General features: G+C 42.1%; 2 protein-coding genes and 2 non-coding genes across 6 annotated transcripts in view; 2 read left to right on the top strand and 2 right to left on the bottom strand.

Annotated features, from left to right (window-relative positions):
• Positions 1-5,529: 5,529 nt before the first annotated feature.
• Positions 5,530-5,602, bottom strand: trnaa-agc (transfer RNA alanine (anticodon AGC)). The gene has a single exon. It is a non-coding gene; the product is annotated as a tRNA-Ala (tRNA).
• Positions 5,603-10,878: 5,276 nt separating this feature from the next.
• Positions 10,879-10,964, top strand: trnay-gua (transfer RNA tyrosine (anticodon GUA)). Its single transcript is given in 2 exon segments — positions 10,879-10,915; positions 10,929-10,964. It is a non-coding gene; the product is annotated as a tRNA-Tyr (tRNA).
• A 112-nt stretch (positions 10,965-11,076) lies between these two features.
• On the bottom strand, positions 11,077-20,907 carry LOC109909863 (dnaJ homolog subfamily C member 5-like). Its single transcript, XM_020508931.2, has 6 exons — positions 20,275-20,907; positions 16,160-16,203; positions 15,503-15,625; positions 13,475-13,688; positions 13,184-13,358; positions 11,077-11,802 (listed from the first exon to the last, which is right to left on the bottom strand). The coding sequence occupies exons 3-6, from the start codon at positions 15,607-15,609 to the stop codon at positions 11,714-11,716; spliced, it is 585 nt and encodes a 194-aa protein (XP_020364520.1). The 5' UTR covers positions 15,610-15,625; positions 16,160-16,203; positions 20,275-20,907; the 3' UTR covers positions 11,077-11,713.
• LOC109909847 (high affinity cAMP-specific 3',5'-cyclic phosphodiesterase 7A-like) overlaps positions 19,917-22,676 on the top strand; it is a 41,361-nt gene continuing 38,601 nt past the window's right edge. The window contains exon 1 of one of the 3 annotated variants that reach the window (XM_020508903.2): positions 19,917-20,919. In XM_020508903.2, coding sequence (XP_020364492.1) covers positions 20,782-20,919 — 138 coding nt within the window. In that variant the 5' untranslated portion in view covers positions 19,917-20,781. The remainder of the gene's footprint in view (positions 20,920-22,676) is intronic. The other 2 variants (XM_020508904.2, XM_031796671.1) reach the window with 2 other exon arrangements.

Here is a 22,676-nt window from a genome sequence, read left to right as displayed (position 1 = left end):
TTTCAAGGGCAGTGGCAGATCTGAAAGAGAGGCACAATATTATTTTAATGACAAAGCCTTTACTATACACTAACCTAAATCAAGTGTGTGTGTTAGAATGAGTTAGTGCCTGCACACATAAGTATGTGTGTGATATCATTTGAATTACCTGTATCCAGCAGGAACGCTTCAGAGCAATTCTCTTTTGTCGTGTCAGGAGCTGGTGCCAAAGGGGAGGGGAAGGCCAACCTGTAGGGAGGACCACTGTTAGAGCTGGGCCTGCGCTGCTGGGCCCGGATCGGTCTCAGCAGAGGAGAGCCAGGTCATGCATGTCATTCCTCTCCTGTAATTGAGGCCCAATTACCTTAAATGAGAATAATCATAAAGCTAAACTATGAGAGTGAGTGAGCGTGTAATTGAGAGGCGTAGAGTGAACTGTGTGATCATGTCACTGTGCTGTTTCTTTTTTGTTGCATTCAGTCACTTAATGCACAATATGAGCTTTTCCTGACTGCTCAGTGTACTCGCCATGGCAACCCATGGGGTGTGTGTGTGTGTTCATATGACGCAAAAGTTTGTCAAGCTGACCGAGTCCTTGTAGTAGGACAAAGATTAGCCACTGTGTACTCTCAAAGGTTAGCTTTGGCATCAACTACTATCAACAGTGTATAGTAGAAAGGATATCAAACATTCAGATCTGGATTGACATCATGTGTTAATCAGGTGAATCATGTAAATTTACAAAAGCTCGAGGTCTTATTCATCACTCGAGTTTAACAACAGATGGGGCCTCCCGAGTGGCACAGTGGTCTCTAGATATCCTGGTTTGAGTCCAGGCTCTGTCGCAGCAGACTGGGGCGGTGCACAATTGGCCCAGCATCGTCCGGGTTAGGGGAGTGTTTTGCCGGCAGGGATGTCCTTGCTCTAGCGACTCCAGTGGTGGGCCGGGCGCTGACACGGTCGCCGGGTGTACGGTGATTCCTCCAACACATTGGTGTTTATGGGTTAAACGGGCATTGTGTCAAGAAGCAGTGTGGCTTGGTTGGGTCCTTTTTTACGGAGGACGCATGGTTCTTGACCTTTGCCTCTCCCGAGTCCGTACGGGAGTTGCAGCGATGAGACAAGACTGTAACTACCAATTGGATACCATGAAATTGGGGGTAAAAAAACATAATAATAAAAAATGAGTTTAACAACATATGTAGGTTACATTGCAAGTGTGTACACACCTCTCAACCCTTGTGATATGCATTAATTGGCACAACTGTTGTTGACAAATGCATTACTTATCTGTTGTTCCACCTGAGTGCAGACTAAGTCTGTTCCTGCTCCAATTCATGTCAGTCACTCTAAATCTAAATATCAACTTGAGTGATCTTAATTTTACTCAATTCGAAGTCAGATCTGGTCTTTCCTGCTAGCGTCAGGTGGCTTCTCGTTCGGGAATGGAGGACCTAGGATAATGGAATATTAACATGAAGTATGCAAAACTTATAATGATATATACGGCACCCGCAGCTTTTTGTTTGCTGTGTGTTTAAAAACAATAGCACACCATGCTCAATAAAATATATGGAAATCATTCTCAATCTAAGTAACATCTGTAAATGAATGAGACCAGATGTGTCTCGTCTGACTTAGAATTGCTGATACTATCTTTGTCTATTTTTTTGTTGTTGAAAATCTGCCATTGAAGCACACACTTCTATCCAGTGAGAGTGCACAGAACATTTTAGCTGTAATTACCTGGTTGTCCCATTTGAAGACAACTTTTTCATGGGAGATCTGCTGTTATGGATAAATGTAGGAGTATTTTCACTCTTTAAAGCAGGGAAATAGCTAAACAATTGACACCACCACAGTTGCATGAATTTGTGATCTCTCCATATGTTCATTTATCAATTTCTAAGCCCAACTAGCTAGACAGAAGTTTTCAGGCTGCATGGTTGTCATTCAGTAAAGGTGTAACTTAGGTAGCTACTGTAACGTTACTGTACTAGCCTACTGTAGCCTACAACCAAGCCAGATAGCTAGCTACAAAGAAAGCAATCCATTTCATCAATAGTCTTTTTAGCTAAATATATGTAGCTAGTGTGATCGCATGCTAAACGACTTTAGTGATGATTAGAAAGTTCCAAAAGCAAAAGTGACCCTTGTCTTTTTGGCGAGTGCTGCTCTGCTGGTGAACTGGATCTAGACTAGAGAGGCAGCTAAAGTTAGCTAGCTAGTTAGCTTTGTAGCTAGCTATCTTGGACATAAATGAGAGAAAACCATTGCAGTTGTGTTGTTTCCAGATGGGGAAATGCCAGATCGGTCTGTAATAACAAACTTAAACCTCTACGGGATCAGTGTACCCCCTGCGGGACGGTTGAGCTAACGTAGGCTAATGTGATTAGCAAAGATCCCAGGACATATCTGATATGGGCAGAATGCTTAAATTCTTGTTAATCTAACTGCACCGTTCATTGTAGCTATTACAGTGAAAGAATACCATGCTATTGTTTGAGGAGAGTGCACTTACGAACTTGAAAATGTATTAATAAACCAATTAGGAACATTTGGGCAGTCTTGATACAACATTTTGAACAGATATGCAATGGTTCATTGGATCAATCTAAAACTTTGACACATACACTGCTGCCATCTAGTGGACCAAATCTAAATTGCACCTGGGCTGGAATAATACATTATGGCCTTTCTCTTGCATTTTAAAGATGGTAAAAAATATTTATATGTTTTTTATTTGTATTATCTTTTACCAGATCGAATGTGTTACATTCTCCTACATTCATTTCACATTCCCACAAACTTCAAAGTGTTTCCTTTCAAATGGTAACAAGAATATGCATATCCTTGCTTCAGGTCCTGAGCTACAGGCAGAGATTCCGGTATGTCATTTTAGACTAAATGTATAAAAGAGGGTCTGATCCTTATTAAAGTACAAAATGGAAAATAAATTAACATATATACACTGCTCCAAAAAATAAAGGGAACACTTAAACAACACAATGTAACTCCAAGTCAATCACACTTCTGTGAAATCAAACTGTCCACTTAGGAAGCAACACTGATTGACAATAAATTTCACATGCTGTTGTGCAAATGGAATATAGACAACAGGTGTAAATTATAGGCAATTAGCAAGACACTCCCAATAAAGGAGTGGTTCTGCAGGTGGTAACCACAGACCACTTCTCAGTTCCTATGCTTCCTGGCTGATGTTTTGGTCACTTTTGAATGCTGGCGGTGCTTTCACTCTAGTGGTAGCATGAGACAGAGTCTACAACCCACACAAGTGGCTCAGGTAGTGCAGCTCATCCAGGATGGCACATCAATGCGAGCTGTGGCAAGAAGGTTTGCTGTGTCTGTCAGCGTAGTGTCCAGAGCATGGAGGTGCTACCAGGAGACAGGCCAGTACATCAGGAGACGTGGAGGAGGCCGTAGGAGGGCAACAACCCAGCAGCAGGACTGCTACCTCCGCCTTTGTGCAAGGAGGAGCAGGAGGAGCACTGCCAGAGCCCTGCAAAATGACCTCCAGCAGGCCACAAATGTGCATGTGTCTGCTCAAACGGTCAGAAACAGACTCCATGAGGGTGGTATGAGGGCCCGATGTCCACAGGTGGGGGTTGTGCCTACAGCCCAACACCGTGCAGGACGTTTGGCATTTGCCAGAGAACACCAAGATTGGCAAATTCGCCACTGGCGCCCTGTGCTCTTCACAGATGAAAGCAGGTTCACACTGAGCACATGTGACAGACGTGACAGTCCGGACACGCCGTGGAGAACGTTCTGCTGCCTGCAACATCCTCCAGCATGACCGGTTTGGTGGTGGGTCAGTCATGGTGTGGGGTGGCATTTCTTTGGGGGGCCGCACAGCCCTCCATGTGCTCGCCACGACTGCCATTAGGTACCGAGATGAGATCCTCAGACCCCTTGTGAGACCCTAGGCTGGTGCGGTTGGCCCTGGGTTCCTCCTAATGCAAGACAATGCTAGACTTCATGTGGCTGGAGTGTGTCAGCAGTTCCTGCAAGAGGAAGGCATTGGCATTGATGCTATGGACTGGCCCGCCCGTTCCCCAGACCTGAATCCAATTGAGCACATCTGGGACATCATGTCCCGCTCCATCCACCAACGCCACGTTGCACCACAGACTGTCCAGGAGTTGGTGGATGCTTTAGTCCAGGTCTGGGAGGAGATCCCTCAGGAGACCATCCGCCACCTCATCAGGAGCATGCCCAGGCATTGTAGGGAGGTCATACAGGCACGTGGAGGCCACACACACTACTGAGCCTCATTTAGACTTGTTTTAAGGACATTACATCAAAGTTGGATCAGCCTGTAGTGTGGTTTTCCACTTGAATTTTGAGTGTGACTCAAAATCCAGACCTCCATGGGTTGATAAATTTGATTTCCATTGATAATGTTTGTGTGATTTTGTTGTCAGCACATTCAACTATGTAAAGAAAAAAGTATTTAATAAGAATATTTCATTCATTCAGATCTAGGATGTGTTATTTTATTGTTCCCTTTATTTTTTTGAGCAGTGTATATATATATATGGGTTGTATTTACAATGCTGTTTGTTCTTCACTGGTTGATCTTTTTCTTGTGGCAACAGGTCACAAATCTTGCTGCTGTGATGTCACACTATGTGTCTCTAATATGGTCATACATTTGGCAGGTCAGGAAGTGCAGCTCAGTTTCCACCTCATTTTGTGGGCAGTGTGCACATAGCCTATGGTGGCCTTTCTCAATAGCAAGGCTATGCTCTGTACATTGTCAAAATATTTCCTTATATTTGGGTCAATCACAGTGGTCAGGTACTATGCCACTGTGTACTCTCTGTTTAGGGCCAAATAGCATTCTAGTTTGCTCCGTTTTTTATTTTTTTATTCTTTCCAATGTGTCAAGTAATTTCTTTTTGTTTTCTCATGACATGGTTGGGTCTAATTTTGTTGCTGTCCTTTGATTCTGTGGGGTCTGTTTGTGAACAGAGCCCCAGGACCAGCTTGCTTAGGGGACTCTCTTCCAGGTTCATCTCTTTGTGTAGGTGATGGCTTTGTTGTGGAAGATTTGGGAATCGCTTCCTTTTAGGTGGTTGTAGAATTTAAAGGCTCTTTTCTGGATTTTGATAATTAGCGGGTATCGCCCTAATTATGCTCTGCATGCATTATTTGGTGTTTTACGTTGTAGACGGAGGATATTTTTGCAGAATTCTGCATGCATTCTCAATTTGGTGTTTGTCCCATTTTGTGAATTATTGGTTGGTGTGCGGACCCCAGACCTCACAACCATAAAGGGCAATGGGTTCTATAACTGATTCAGGTATTTTTATCCAGATCCTAATTTGTATGTCGAACATATTACACCGATAGCGATAAGACTTACCATAGAGATGAATAGGAAAAGTTCAGGAAAGCCCATCTTTACTATATGAGGCTCCCGCTATAACGCGGTGCTGGCCAAATACCGAAATACCGCCACAAAGTAATTAAAATGTTTACTTACGTTTACATAAATTTGGCCACACGCTGGGACGGGAAAAGTTTTGGAGAATGCGGGCATCGATCCCGCTACTTCTCGCATGCTAAGCGAGCGCTCTACCATTTGAGCTAATTCCCCTCATAGGAAGAAAGGGAGCAGTGGATAAAATGAATGCAGCAGGCTATCTCGAGTGCTGTTTTTACTGTAGCTACGATGTTGCTACTTCCCTCGCAGTGAAACATTTTCAGGCAGTTCTTTCTCGGGCACTGGCAGCTATGTGAAGCTAGTCATACGTGTGAAATGTGCCTTCAAAATAAATGCCCCTGATTAAAAAAACTGTTGATATTGCACTGCTCCCAATGCACTGTGAATTGCATTGGGAGCACACTTATATTTCCCTGTACAGACTTACCTATGTATTGTGAATCAGTATATTCAGTGACACTAACAGAACACAACTGTAAAGAGCTGACACAAATATTAGTGCCATAGCTCTTATTGCAGGACTTTGACTGCGGGAAAAGACCTCGCCAGTCAGCCTATGGTGTGTACTGACATTCACATTGCACTGTACAGCCTTACCTATGGATGGTGGATTCATGAAATGGAGTATCATTCTACTCAATGACACCCATAGAACACAACTGTAAAGATTTTACAAACATTTTAATGTTGTAGCTCATATTGTGGGACTCTGAAACCATTGTAAAATTAACCACATTAAGCTTACCAGTCAACCTACTATGTGTATTGCACATACATTTTTCACTGAAAATGACACCCACAGAACACAACTGTGAAGTTTACACAAATATTAGCATTGTAGCACTTATTGTGTGGCTCCAGGATAAAGTGACTAAGGGGGCAGTTGAAATCAGTGAGGGGCCAGGATAAAGTGACTAAGGGGGCAGTTGAAATCAGTGAGGGGCCAGGATAAAGTGACTAAGGGGGCAGTTGAAATCAGTGAGGGGCCAGGATCAAGTGACTAAGGGGGCAGTTGAAATCGGTGAGGGGCCAGGATAAAGTGACTAAGGGGGCAGTTGAAATCAGTGAGGGGCCAGGATAAAGTGACTAAGGGGGCAGTTGAAATCGGTGAGGGGCCAGAGGAGGCACAATTTATTTATTTTTTTGCATTACTTCTGCTTATATACCAAAATAAACAATAAAGTTAAATTGCAGAGACTCTACACCATCGATTGAGTGCTTTTGAAGTGACACTGGCGCTAAATGCAGCTGTCTTACCAAAATAATGCAAACTAAATGCTGAAAGTAGTAGCCTAGTTATTAATGCATGCAAACAAAATTACTGGATAATAATTTGGCTTAGAATACTGACATGACTGCGAATGCGAACAAATGAATGCGAACAAAACAAAACAGCTATACCAAGTAGGCCTAGTAAACAAAATAACAGATCAATAATGGCATGTAAAAATCTATATTTGGGCTAGTTACATTAACAGTAACAAATTCAGTAAACAAAAGGTGAATGGAGATCAAATAACCAAAACATAGCCTACAGCCTACTACAGTGAGATGCAGCCATGCACAGCTGTCTTGCCAAGTAAATAGGCCTATAGGCCCGCTTCAAACATGGAAAATCATGGCGCTCGTGAGTTCAGCAACACGTTGGGTTGTGGCACAATTATATTGAATTCTGCTTATATCAAACTATACCGCAATAAACATAAAAGTTCAAATGTTGAAACCATTGAGCGCTTTTGACAAAGAAGTGACAGTTTGGCATGACAGCCCCATGGACAGTATCCTACACACTAAAGCAAGGCCATTGAAAACCTACTGTAGGCTAGTGGCTAAGGAGGTCATTTTGCCATTCCATACCCCAGGTTTTTGATGAAATGACGCCAATGGCTATGCCACCTAAGATTTTTATAAAAACCAACCAGCTGGCCTCCCGAGTGGCACAGCATCCTAAGGCACTGCATCGCAGTGCCTGAGGCGTAACTACAGACCTGGGTTTAATCCCAGGCTGTGTCACAACTGGCCTTGACCGGGAGTCCCATAGGGCAGTGCACAATTGGCCCAGTGTCATCTGGGTTAGGGGAGGGTTTGGCAGGGGGGGACTATACTTGGCTCAAAGCGCTCTAGTCAATCCTTGTGGTGACCTGGGTGCCTGCAGGCTGACCTTGTCGTCAGTTGAACGGTGTTTCCTCCGACACATTGCTGTGGGTCGGTGTTAAGGAGCGCGGTTTGGTGGGTCATGTTTCAGAAGACTCATGACTCGACCTTCGCTTCTCCCAAGTTGCAGCGATGAGACAACATCTTAATTGGATATGACGAAATAAACTTTTTTTTTTTTAACTACTAGATTTTTTTTCCAGAAGAGTTGCAGCCTCCTTTGTGCTCTGTGGAACTTCCTGAGTAATCGATCATTCAATTCTCCCTAAAATCTTCTTGTAAGATCCCCATGCTTCATCTGTGCCAACTGAACACGTTTGTCAAAGTGTAAAATTTGTTCTCGCATGTAGCTGTGGACGCACCAAAAGTTAATCCATGTGTCAGTGCAGTAAGCATGGTCGGCATAGCGGAGAGAGGCCCAGAGAATCGTTGCAGGATAGCAAATGGGGTCCATTTGACCTAATTGGAGTAGGAGCGGGTGATTTCAGTCTGCAAAAACTGGCGAGCGACACTAAACTCAGCTTCCACCAAATGTGTTTTGCTTTGATCCAGTAGTGCTTTCACCAACCTTTTTTACAACTAGAAAGTCATGGCTCTCTGGGTCAAGGGCACACAGGGCCTCCACCAGTTGGCTGTTGTGTTCGCTGAATCATTCTGACATTTCACCAATGACAGCATCCAAGAACAGTCTTTTACATTCAGTCTCTTCTCCTCTGTCCTCCTGGCCTACTGTACTGTTCACCACGTATTGCTGGAAATGTATACGTACATAACTTGTTGTTTGCTTGGTGCGTCAGTGCCACTGGCACTGAACTGCGCACAAATGTCTTCTCGGCGCACTCAAATGCACTATGGACAACTTTGACTCCAGTGTAAAGATCTGTTGCTTTTGCATTGAGCAATTTGTTTGGAGAGTTGATAAGAGTGAGGATTCTGTGCACCATGGTGTCTTTAAACTTAAAGGCAGGTCTGTCACTGCCTTCAGCAGCCCTGTAGCCTCGACTCTTACTTCTGTGTTGTACAAACACATGCATTTGGTGTCAGAGAGGAACTTCACAATGCTGTCACAACTTTTAACAACCACTGAGACAGGAGCCAGGCTTTGTTTGGGTACTTTGGAGAAGTCCATTGTGGCAGTGGCAGATTAGCTGGTTCGAGCTAGCTAAATAGGCAAGCCTAATAAGACCAAAGCTTTTTTACAGCGAGCTAAGAAGCTAACTAAACTCCGTAGTGGTGGGTTTTGATGCTGACACCGCCCTTATAAATCCAAATAAAATATTACAGGCGGAGGCATATCACATTATTCACTTCTCACAGATGAGAAGCGTTTTTTCCTGCTTTCTATGGAAACTCAATGGAATCATACCTAACCGCCACAGTGGCTTTCAATAGCCCCCTACACACATCGTGGCGCCCTCTGTCCATTGTGCTGACACAGCATAGCGGAGATACAGATTTTGCGTCAACCTGTCACTCAATATTTTTTAACTTTTTAGCTTTTTTTTTAATAAGAATATAAAACTGAGGGGCACAAGTTTCAACTGAGGGGGCTAAAAAGCCCTCTTCTGCCCCGTTATGGAACTGGGCTTGGGAAATCACCTCCCCAGTCTATTATGCATACTCACATTCATAATGCAGGGTGCAGCCTTACCTATGGATTGTGGATCAATGAAATTGGGTATCAGTCTACTTAGTAACACCCACAGAACACAACTGTGAAGATAATACACAAATATTAGCATCATAGCTCAGGACTCTGAAACTACTGTGAAATGAGCCACATTAAGCTTAACAGTCAACCTACTATATGTGTATTAGACATTCAAATTGCACTGTACAGGATTGTGGATCAATTAAGTATCAGTCTTCTCAGAGAACACAGCTGTGAAGAGTTTATACAAATATTAGCACCGTAGCTGTTATTAAGGGACTTTGACTGTGGGAAATCACCTCCCCAGTCAGCCTATTGTGCGTATTGACATTCAAATTACACTGCACAGCCTTAACTGTGGATTGTGGATTAAGTGGTGTATCAGTTTACTCAGTGACACCCACAGAACACAACTGTGAAGAGACAAATATTAGTGTTGTAGCTCATATTTGACTTTTTTAGTGTGAAGTTAACAAATTATTGTCTTTTGTTGCATTTATATAACAACATTCTGATCTTGTTAATGATTATCTAGTCCAAATATGACATGATTCCACTATTTGTAATCAGTGGTGTAAAGTACTTAAGAAAAAATACTTGAAAGTACTACTTGAATGCTTCGCAGGACAGGAAAATTGTCTATTTCACACACTTATCAAGAGAACATCCCTGGTCATCCCTACTGCCTCTGATCTGGCAGACTCACTAAACACATGCTTTGTTTGTAAACTACACAAATAATGTAAATGATGTCTGAGTGTTGCTAGTATGCCCCTGGCTATCTGTAAATAAATAAAAACAAGAAAATGTGCCATCTGGTTTGCTTAATATAAGGAATTTGAAATTATTTATACTTTTCATTTTGATGGGGTAACATCTCACAGCAAGAACTAGCAAATCTGGTGCAGTCCACGAGGAGGAGATGCACTGCAGTATTTAATGCAGCTGGTGGCTAAACCACATGTCCACATGTCTGTGGAAATTGTTTAGTTTATGTCTCAGTTGTTGAATCTTGGTATGTTCATACAAATATTTACACATGTTAAGATTGCTGAAAATAAATGCAGTTGACAGTGAGAGGACGTGTTTTGTTGTTGCAGAGTTTAGTATGCATTTGCATCACTTTCAGTAAGGGACTTTTATTTTCAAAACGAACCGAAAATTCCACTATTGTGGTTAATTCTAATTGTGGCTAGCTTCACATATGTGGCACTTGCAGTCTCCGGTTCACAGAGTAACATTGTTGCTTGCTAGCTTCTATGGAAAATGTAGGCATTGACAATGGTAAATTATTGTTACAGCTAGCATACTTTTAGGATACACATGGCCACATTATTTTCGACTTGACTCATGCTAGCTAGTTAAATGTGTTGAAAGTCGTTGGCTAGCTAGCTACTGTAACTAGCTATGTGCATAGCTAGAGAGCTCTTTTGTTTTTATACTTCATTTAAATATGTGACTGCTAAAATTTGGTCAAATAAACTATTTTGTAATTGAAAAAATGTAGGCTAATAATACATTTTATTTACCCCAAATTAATTAAACTACACAACTTAACTAGAATGCTGAGCAGAAAAGCACCTTAATGTATAAATTGCCCACTGCGACACTTGAGCATGTATCCCCTTCGATAGCTCAGTTGGTAGAGCGGAGGACTGTAGAGGTTAAATAGCGATCCTTAGGTCGCTGGTTCAAATCCGGCTCGAAGGAGGACATTTTTTCTTACCTGATTTGTAAACTATAGCAATTGATACACACTGATGTATATTTTATCTACATGTTTGAAAAACTGTCAATGTGGTTTATAAAATAGATGCCAAAGTAACATTTCAAAAAGGGCAGTCTTTATTGTTCACATGACAAAATACTGACATCTCTCAATTCTTTCACAGCCACAATTTTAAATGCACAATTCTAGGGATACTTTGTATTTTGTTCAGAATAAATAACAAACAAACACAATGCACACAAACTAACACTCATTCAGAATTTACAAAGTGTAGTCAAGGGGTGGAATGTAATTGGAACCCTTTTGGGATCTACCAGGTCAATGAATGAATCCCCTCAGATCCTGGGTTCAAATACTATTTAGGGTATTTAAATGACTTTAAAATACATTTGGAAGTAAGTAGATATGTTTTACTTGAAAAGACAAGTAGTTGAATATTGGAATGTATTTGAAAATACAGAAATAAAATGACTCAAATACACTACCATGCATTTAACCCAGGTATTGGAAAATAGTTTTTGGAACAAGTTAAATAGTAGGCTATTTATAGGAAATTATTTGAAAACACTTTCAAATAATTAGTTGTAAGTGATTCGGGCCACATTATTTGAAAATACTAAAATATATCGAAATAAGTATTCAAATAACAAATACTCAAATACAGGTATTTAAAGCCAGTTCTGGAATCCCTATGACATCACCAGTCCTCCGGTCTTTCTTCTTAGTTGTGTTAGGTATAGGCCCGTCGTCCGTCACCAATCAACCCGGTCCTCTCGCTTGCATTGGTTGGCTGCTGTATTATGGGGACGTCGTCAGCGTCTAGAGAGGGTAAGATCAGCTCATCAGTGAATCCGTTTACGTTGTTGCAGCATGTTGCACAGAACTAATCAAATATGTCATATCCTCCAAAATGTTCCTAAAAATAGGCCTAGGATACTATCTATAGTATAGCTGTTCCTGTTGAGACTGGGGGATGTCTTGACTGTCCTGTTGTGAGGGGGTGACGGCTGCCTGTGTCAAGCCTCTTACCTCCTGCTGCCGGTTGTCCTTTTGGCACCACAGACTGGGCACACTGTCAGCCTGGCTGGCTTGAAGGGCAGTTTTACAACTTTGGTTGTAAAAGTCCCCGTTAATCAGTTCAATTACCATGGGCTATGCCTACAGTAGAAGGTCCTATTCATATTCAAAAATTCTCCCAATAAATATGTTATCATAAGCAATGTGTTCTGAAGCCAAACACATGAGTAGGCCTTCTCATCATCCTCCCATGGGGGCTGAGACTTTGCAGTGAGTGCCTGAAACCAAGCCCATTGTTTCCCTTTAATCGTGAGATGGGGCTCAAAATAACTGCTATGGAAACACATTTAGAGACGTGACTCAGAGGCAGTAATTATCAGTTGTATCTGAGAACTGCAAAGACATGGGGAAAAACACACACCCCACCTCCCACAGCTAACTGGCACCAGAGCAATTTATCATATCCAAACATCTGGCACAAATATATCAAGTATATTTATTTTCATTAACTGGCTGACTTGGTGTGTTTGAGAAAACATATTTAAAGTTTGTCTGTGCCATTCCACTGTCTTTGTGCCCTAGCATCAAAGTCACTTTGCAGCATCAAATGCTTTTCCATGAATAGATGAGGTAGTATTGATAAAGGTAGGAGAGTGATGTAGGCAGAGCTTATTAAGGAGGTTGCTGCTGTTGTTGTTTCAATAGATGAATAATAAAACTGCGAGCTATTGGCTAATTCTGAAGCAGTGAGAGATAGTGTGTGAGGCTTGCTCATGGTAGAAGTTGCCCTTAGGCACAGATCTAGGATCAGCTTACCATCCTAGAGTCCCAACCTTAGCCATTAGGAATGTGAAATGCAACACTGACCTCAGATCAGTGTCAAAGGGCAACTTCATCCTTCTCAGTGGGGCTCACCTTATCTCTCTGTTACAAAACCCTGACCATTGTAACTGTGCTGTGTCACTTTTATCTCATATTACCTCAATCACCTCAACTATCTCATAGTTGGTACCGGTATCTCATTGACTTGGTACCGGTAGCCCTTTTATTGTGTTACTGTTTCATTTTTTTGTGTGCTAATTTTCTTCCTTTTTAACTTTGCGTTGTTGGGAAAGGGTTTGTTTCACAGTAAAGTATACACCTGTTGTATTCGGCACGTGACAATGTTATTTGATTTGCTCACCTGTCTCCATGTCTGTGCGGATCTGCTCCTCCAGGTCTTCAGGGGACACGTAGGTGTCGGGGTCCTCCTCTCCAGGAGTTTTGGGTTTACACTTCCCACAGCAGCAGTTGAAACAGCAGCACAGGCAGCAGCAGAAGTAGCAGCCTGTTAGCACGCCGCAGACCGCAAACAGACCCTGTGTGGAGGATGGACATAGACCGTTCACTATTAACACATGAACATAGACTTTCCTTTTTCACACACACATAAACACACACACACACATGCACACGCACGCACACACAAACCCACCTTTGCCCACCAACTGGAGAGCATGAAATAAGCATTGACGTTCTCCTCTCCAAACTGCTGTGCCACGTACAGACCGAGGGAACCATAGCTGTCGTAGATGTTCCTCTTGGAGGTATCTGACAGCACGGAGTGGGCATTGTTGAGCTCCTTGAATTTATCTGTGGCGTTCGGGTTCTCTGGGTTCTTGTCTGGATGATATTTCAAAGCAAGTTTTCTAAATAGTAAAAAATATTACGAAATTGAAAAGATGATGCAATCCGAAAGGCTTAGCTAACAGAAATGTTGTTTTCATTGTTACTGTCTTGTTATTTTATGGCCTTATCTAATGCGTTCAGTAAGAGGCAGCAGTATTATCTCCCATTAGGTGGGGTTAGAAGCCTGCTCCCTCACACCCATCAACACACACACCTGCCAGGCATTGGTATATTAGTTCAATGAGCCCAAAAACGTTGTAATAGCATGTATAGTACAATTACAGATCTTAAGTCAGGCTCGAGAATATGTAAATATGTAACCTATGGTATATAACTGAAACACTGAGCTAAATGCTGGTGCCCAGTACTATACATGGTGTACCAGTTTGCCATTTTGGCTTCAACTGCAGTTGTTTGTTTTTTGGCATTAGGTCCATTGGAACCCTTGGTTGACAGACACCATGAAATAAATATAACTACAGTCACTTTTACATTAAAAAAAATGTTCTCACTGTCTTTTTATGCTGTAAATTATAATTTCTCATCAACATTTCATGAAGCACGTCTGCTTGTTTATTTTTAATGAAGCCAAGAGGCTCTGAAAATGCTGCTATGATTACATATTCATTAACCACAAACAAGGGCTGTTCAAACGCTAACCATTTGGATGGTTCCTGAAAGTGAATTCCAATTAGAGCAATTAATTAAGAACTACTAATTGTGATGGCATCTGTATGACTCGAAGTCTGAAGTGAATTTATATTATAAGTCATTAGATTCTGACTTACTACATGTTGGAATGCCTTACTACATAATGGAAATGTATTGGTGAAATGAGAGAGAAATCAATGTATGAACGAGGGCTTGACAGACATACTTTGACTGAAATGTAGGTTATAGGATAAAATAGTTATCTTAAACAAAATCTACATTCAAATGTAGAATTACATTACTAAATATAATTGATAATGGCTTGGGTTAAGACAATTGATTTGGATTAGGTCTAAGCATCAAAGGTTCCTTTCATACTAACATTATTACACAATAACCATATTAAAGTTGAGTACTGAGACCAGTGAGTTTTATCAGCAGCTCTCCATATTATAGGAAGTCTGTCCTGCTATTTTATTATAAGGTTGAGGTACTACTTGTTGAGTGGGTACATATCAATTTGTCTGCTGCAATAATGCTAGGGTCATACAATTCCCAACAGGTTGTGACAAGCTTCCAAGTACACCCACGCTTGTGTGTGGGACACGTGCACACACACACACACACACACACACTTGATATGAACCGAGTACAACGAGGGGTACCATCTGTTCTGTAGTATTAATATTTTAGTTTTATGGAAGTCATATTGTATTCATGCAGCTGTCTGACAATCACTTGCTGTGATTCTAAAAGGTCTTGTAGCTGTCAGTCACTCTGTCTCACAAAGTTATTATTTTTTTTACATCTGTGCCACATTTCTCCTGAAAAACATCCCATTAAAATGATTCCCTCTGACCTCCATAGACATTGGTTGTTACATGACGTTTGTTTGTGCATGGTTACAGATCAATGTATAACCTGCTACGATGATGAAAAGGATCTTTGTTTACAAACCAAAATCCAACAGAATTACAGTATTTTGAGTCATATGGATGAAAGGTTTTATAAAGGTCAACATGCTGAAGGGTTGTTGGTCAGTGATGTAATATGCAGTCCGGTTATATGTTACTCTACAAAGCCAATGACTCCAAATGGTGGGTCCTCGTACATGCACAAACACACAAGGAGCAAGGATTTTGTGTGCGTGTGTGTGGTGTTTTGTGTGTGTGTGTGTGTGTACCTGTAGGACTTCTTGATGTCATCCGGTGTAGAAGTCTTGTCGAGGCCCAGGACTAGATAGAGGGTCTCTCCTGAGGTGGACAGGGAACGTTGCCTTTGCTCTGACATCTTTTCTCACCATTACCTGCACAACACATCAACCACAATGGTTTTCATATGATACCTGATGTTGACTGTGCGGTTGTTTGGCTGATCCACTGATCTGCCAGTAATTGTATACTGTTCACACAGCATCTCTATTCATTATTGATAGAACTGTTATAAATATTCATTAAAAAACTTCCCACAGGGAACCTACAGTTCAATTGTTCCCCAAACTCTCCCTCACTATGTTTTATCTTCAACACTCTATTCGATCCAAGAGTCACTAAGTCACTACATTGTCACTGAGTCACTACATTGTCACTAAGTCACTACATTGTCACTGAGTCACTACATTGTCACTAAGTCACTACATTGTCACTGAGTCACTACATTGTCCAAATTCATCAGAGAACACCAAAATGAGAGAACCCGTCGCCTTACTGTTGAAACATGGACTAAGACCTCAAAAACCAAACAACAGAACTGAAAAGACATTTTTGCCAAACACATCCTCTGCATTTGTCCACAGTTATTCCTATCTCTGTCTCTGACTTTCCCGTTCCTCTCCTCATACCTGTTCCTCTGTCCAGGCCGTCAGCTCCAGTGCTCCAGTCGTCCCTGGGAGAGACAGACAGGTCAGTGGAGTCAGGTGTCTGCTCTGTGGAGGACTAGATCAGTGGAGGAGATGAATAAAACATACAGGCAGATAGTCATGGGCTCACATTTCAGCAGGCCTCGCAGCCAGTGGCCTTAACATTGTTACCTGGATGTTGAGTTGGAGTTTAAAGGGGACTTCGATGTAGGTCTACTATACTGCAGGATACTAAGGTGTTTGGGTGGAATAGAAATGGTGTCAACCGGTTGATGACTGTCTGAGAGGATGGTGAAAGATAAGGTAAAATATTTAACGTAATGTTGTGCTGTTTAGTATACTATCTGTTCAGTAGGTTCGATAGGTTTCCACATTGGTTTTCACAAGACCTCTGTATTCAGTGACACAAGACCACCACCTACTGGAATATAGAAAAAGAAATGTTATCCTGCATGAATACTCTTTTTCCACAAGATGGCGATACATAAATGCAGATTTTACAGATGAACATGACCAGAGGTAAAAACGTAGCTCCATAAAGGGTGTGCAGGTGGACTCAACGTTTACCGTAACAATATAAATAGTTTTCACCTCAGCTCAGTGTATATAAAGACGAATGATAGCAATAGTTAAAGGCAAGATGGCGCCGACAGACAATGGCAGCTCTGGTTCTAGTTCACTAAGTAACTTTGCAGTATTTTATTTTTTTGTGTGTTATTTTTTACAATATTAGCCCAGAACGTTTGTTGTTTTACAAGCATTTCACTACATCTGCAATATCATCACCTAATTATGTGTATGTGACCAATGCAATTTGATTTGATATCTAATAATTTAGATAAGGTAAAGTTATCAGACCAGTGATTCTTTCAAGGAGTGGCATATCACAGTTGTAATTTATTGTTTATGGTGTTGAAAGTCCATAGAAAACCACAGATTGGCATGAAGGATTGGATTAAAATTGTATTGAAGGTTAATTTCCTGATAAAAAAACAGTCATGTTTATTGTTCAAGTCTAGTCAAATTAAACGTGTGGACTTATTACATCTGAACATGTTATATAAGGAATGCCACTTTTTGCCAATAGTCAGTTGCTCTTATCCAGAGGGGCCCACTGTATCATCAATTAGCGCTAGCGACTCCTCTGGTTCCCTAAAGGCTGTCACAGACAAAGGAGGAGGGTGGGAGGTGTGGGGGGATGGCAACAAGATACTTGTAGCTGCTTGGGGAATCAGCAGGTATGCGGCTAACCTGTCCCTGGACTCCATGCTCTATAGTCCGCGCCCCCTGGGCTTGCCGAGTGCCTGATGCAGCTGAGCATTTCTGCCTAGGGACCAATATGTGTGTGCTATAAAGGAACTGTTGGAGGAATTAATTAACAAATGTTTTCCTTTTCCCTTTCCCACAGACAGTCACACTCACGGGAGTGTGTACACATACACACACATGCATGCACACACGCATGTCATTTTAGAGTGGTCGAGTGGTTTGTTGAAAACACTTCGTAAAAAATGCCAAATAAACACCAACCTCAACTACACTTTTTGAAATGTGTATGAAAAATGTAGTTTATTAATCACCACAGCTAGGCCCAGTCATTCTGACCCGTTAGAACGCCACCAGTCGACATCTAGTCTAATCTCATGGGTCTGGATTGGCTTGTCCTTTGCTAAGGTTAATATGGGGTTCTACTATCATGTGCCTAGTCTTCGCTGAGGGTGAGTGACTGGCTGGTGGAGTGATTTGGCACACTGTTGCTTCAGTTGCCTGGAAAAGACGCAGGACCTCCCAAGGAGTGTGATTGTGTGGAATTGCATTGAGAGTGCCGTAGAAGAGAGGGAGGGAGGGATGTAGTGGAGGAGAGGCCAGAGGGGTACTCATTATGCCCCTCAAATGGCATTCAGCCTGACTGTTGCCATGGTACAGCTCAGCCCCCAGTTCTCCTGCATAAGACAGAAAGAAAAGTTGAATAAGAATGTATGTAGAGGTGGTTCTTAGAACAGTGTTTTCAGGGGAGAATTCTGGAATGGAATGGTTTGTTCCTTGACTTCATGGAAAGAAGGTATTATTTAGGTCTAGCCTACTACTCACATGACCTGACAATAGAGACCTACCGGACAATAGCCACTGTCTGCAGGTAATAGGTGTTAGTAATGGATATAGGTCAGTCTGACATTGATGCTGGACAGGCGGAGTATGAGTTCTGTTCTCTCTCTCGCAGATGCATTTGTTGGAAGTTCTCCTTCCTACTGCGTCAGTTGAAATGGCGTGGAAACAATGTTGATTCAACCAGTGTGTGCCCAGTGGGTGGTTGCCAGTCTGTTTAGCTAATATTCCACTCCATTCCTTGTATTCCATGTCATGTCAGTGCTAGAGGCATAACTAAAGACCCGCTGATTCGAATGCAGGCTGTATCACAACCGGATGTGATTGGGACTACCATAGGGCGGTGCACAATTGGCCCATCGTCGTCCGGGTTTGACTGGTGTAGGCCGTCATTGTAAATAATCGAATTGCCTAGTTAAATAAAGGTTACATGTGCCAAAGTGTGCATAGCTAGCCAGGCTATCAATTTTATTTATTTTATTTATTTATTTTACCTTTATTTAACCAGGTAGGCAAGTTGAGAACAAGTTCTCATTTACAATTGCGACCTGGCCAAGATAAAGCAAAGCAGTTCGACAGATACAACGACACAGAGTTACACATGGAGTAAAACAAACATACAGTCAATAATACAGTATAAACAAGTCTATATACAATGTGAGCAAATGAGATGAGAAGGGAGGTAAAGGCAAAAAAGGCCATGATGGCAAAGTAAATACAATAGAGCAAGTAAAACACTGGAATGGTAGTTTTGCAATGGAAGAATGTGCAAAGTAGAAATAAAAATAATGGGGTGCAAAGGAGCAAAATAAATAAATTAATTAAAATTAAATACAGTTGGGAAAGAGGTAGTTGTTTGGGCTAAATTATAGGTGGGCTATGTACAGGTGCAGTAATCTGTGAGCTGCTCTGACAGTTGGTGCTTAAAGCTAGTGAGGGAGATAAGTGTTTCCAGTTTCAGAGATTTTTGTAGTTCGTTCCAGTCATTGGCAGCAGAGAACTGGAAGGAGAGGCGGCCAAAGAAAGAATTGGTTTTGGGGGTGACTAGAGAGATATACCTGCTGGAGCGTGTGCTACAGGTGGGAGATGCTATGGTGATCAGCGAGCTGAGATAAGGGGGGACTTTACCTAGCAGGGTCTTGTAGATGACATGGAGCCATCAATGAAGGTAGGGTGGTCAGTAAAGATCAATACAAGTCATTTCAGATGTAAGTAGCCTATTCTTGACTTGTAATTATATTAGTCTGAGCTATCAGCTTTTATAAACAGATCATTAAAAAACATGACTTTTGTATACTGGAAGTGTATTCCACTCAATTCCACCATAGCCTCACATTGAAAACTGGAGTCCCACTTCTCAAGTAGCTACAACTGGATGACTCACGCAGAAAAGGTAATCACATGCAATGTTGTGGACTGCTCTAGGGCAAACCCCATTGTGCTGGAATACCCTTGTGGAGATCCGCGCCGTCCGTGAACGACTGCTCAAATCAGTATCAGGGGATCGCCCTGGACGTCTAGCCAATAGCGTAACTTGTTGCAAACGAAGTCAATGCCATTGTCCAATCAATATAGATGTAACATTAGTAGCCATGCTGCAATTGGATAAATTGCACAAGGGCGTTATGCGGTCGCGCGAACGGTTCCATCTCTGGCAGGTGGTGTATTCGAGAGCAGACTAATGTTTAGGAAGATAGGTTGTTAAAGGAGATACATTTACCTTGATTCACATTTTTGCGTTTTCGGTGCACTTAATATTGTTTGCCGGACGCCGAGTTTGAGTGAGATTAACGTCGAGTTTCCCCTTGAGCCAGCCACTTTCTGTTGAAATTACACAGTGCTGCATTGAGTGAGACAGAAGTGTGGTCAATTACGGGTACTATTTATACTTACATTGTGAAGAAAGACCGAATACATATTGATAATGTTTCTTCTGGCACGTTAACTGAATACCACCAAACCACTGTAAAGGCAACTTCTCCAATATTTACCTCGTAGGATTCCTTTCACTTCATCCACCACTGCTGTCTATCGGTAGCTGTCGTGTTTCGAGGGGTCGTTCCTTTTGTTTAGATTTTGAGACATATCACGATGAATCACGTCTGAGAGGAGTTTTGGACAAAAAATGAGTACGCGTTTTTATAAAGATGCAGAAAATATAGAGGCCTCGTCTTTTGCGGGCCCAAATCTGTGTGGAATAAGGAGCGAAGGATCCGCATTAAAATAATCCGAATAGAATGGGACTAAATGAGGCGAGAAACATAGACAATGTATCAATGACGGCGATTTTGTCAAGTTTAAAGTCGCCAAGAACAAGTAGCCTACCCTACTGCTGAAGCAACAACTGATTTCCCCCCACACACACAAAGGAGGGATACCGCTCTGCAATCAACCCTATTCTTTTCCTGCATTTAATTTTCCATTCTATCAATTCATTTCTGTTTATTACATTTTTTTTTTTTTGAATTTTGATCTGGATCCAGCTCTGACTTTGTTCAATGGAAGTATGTTACCAGCTGCCGGTTTTGCCTCTAGACAGGCCGGTTCCTAAGCATGTCCTCAGCCGGAGAGGAGCCATCAGTTTCAGCTCCAGCTCGTCTCTCTTCGGCGCTCCTGATCCAAGACAGCTGTCTCAGGTACTACCTAATTATTGGACCTGTTTCGGTTTAAAATACACGGTTTCTGCACGCTCTATTGACACTACATAATCAAGTTGATGACAAATGTCATGTACTACCTAATAACCAGCTGTTGAATCGCTTCTTTCAGATTCATGAGTCGTATGGGAATCCTGCAGGTGGTATCAATTTGCAATGTCACCCTGAAACTGTACTACAAGAACCGTTTAATTAATCGGTTAATCAGTTAATGGAGTTACGTTCCAATTCTGCACATACACGTGACTGTACAGTATCGTGAACATTGTCTGTATTGTTATTGTTGCAAGGCTTAGTGTTCGTTGCAACAACTGTCTCCTACCAGTTGTTACAATGTGTGCGCCAAGGAATGTGCTGCCTGTCTACTTTGTAGTGTGTTCCAATCCAGACACGTTAATGGACTCGCGTTAAAATATTGAGCCGCATTGGTTCTTATCCTCCAATCGCACAGTAGGCATAGTTGTGCGATGTCGCTTAGGCCTATGAGTTTCAGTATCTTTTGATGCAAACTTTGGTGCAAGGAAGCCAATAATATCTTTGTCATTATAACATCATTATAATAATATATTTTCAATTTGGTAAGTCCTGGAACTGATAACATATGACTAAAGTTATCAACTGATGATGATGCCAACTTGTATCATGTTTCGTAGTTCATAGTCATCCTACAGAATAGTTATACATTGCACTTTTGTTCAAGTCAGTCCCCTCCCCCAATTTAACTCCCATGGCATTGTAACACATTAACCAGGCAGTGAGACTGTGTTTTGTGTTTGGGTCCCATCCCTCTTCGGTGGACAATCCATTAGTCTTTTGTCAAGCCCACTGCTTCACATAACCACCCACGTGTCTGCTTTCAAATCACACTCATTGACAGATATACAACCCCTCTCTGAGCCCACCTTTCTCTGGCTCTCAGGACAAATGCTTTTCTGTCAGGTGTTGTGGAATGTGTGCAGGGATAGATCAACCAGACAAGCTACATCCATCCATCCATTACTCCGGGCCCTTTGTGTTCCATCATCCTTGTAGAAGTGGTGTGTGTGTTAGGGTGCATTGTGGGATAGTAGAGGGTCCGGTTGTGTGGGCTCACATTCTAGAGCACTAGTCTCTGATGGACCATGCTTCACAGACCCTCCCCACTGAAGGACCACGGAGACCCGACCCCCTAGCATAGCATTTGTGTTACTAGAACGGATAAAGTCCCGCTCAGTTTTCGGATGTGATCATTAGTTAGTTGAATATTCCAAATGGCTGCCATGTTACACCATGTAACGTTACTTTGAACGGGGGATGTCCCTTCTGCTCATTCTAGTTCTATGCCCCCTGTGAGAAGACCATAGTCAGCAGGGCGTGAGATCAGATGGCCCTGTGTACAAATGCACTGTAGGGTCCATTGTGCTCCTGGGTTGTGTTTGCCCCTTGTTTCTCTGGAGTGGGCCACAGTTCATTTGTAATGGGTGGCTGTGTGCTGTTGGGCTTTTACGAGCTACAGGCTCTTTATAGTGTTAAGTGGGGTTACTTGAAACAATGATTTGCATCAGATTTAGGTTTCTTCATGTGAAGAGATCAGCACTACGGAGGGGAGACTTGTCCCAGTAGGGGAGAGGAGACTTGTCCCAGTAGGGGAGAGGAGACTTGTCCCAGTAGGGGAGAGGAGACTTGTCCCAGTAGGGGAGAGGAGACTTGTCCCAGTAGGGGAGAGGAGACTTGTCCCAGTAGGGGAGAGGAGACTT

This window comes from Oncorhynchus kisutch, linkage group LG18 (genome assembly GCF_002021735.2).
Source record: "Oncorhynchus kisutch isolate 150728-3 linkage group LG18, Okis_V2, whole genome shotgun sequence".
NCBI classification, from domain to species: domain Eukaryota; kingdom Metazoa; phylum Chordata; class Actinopteri; order Salmoniformes; family Salmonidae; genus Oncorhynchus; species Oncorhynchus kisutch.
Note: the sequence above shows the minus strand (reverse complement) of the source record. Positions and strands in the feature narration are given on the sequence as shown.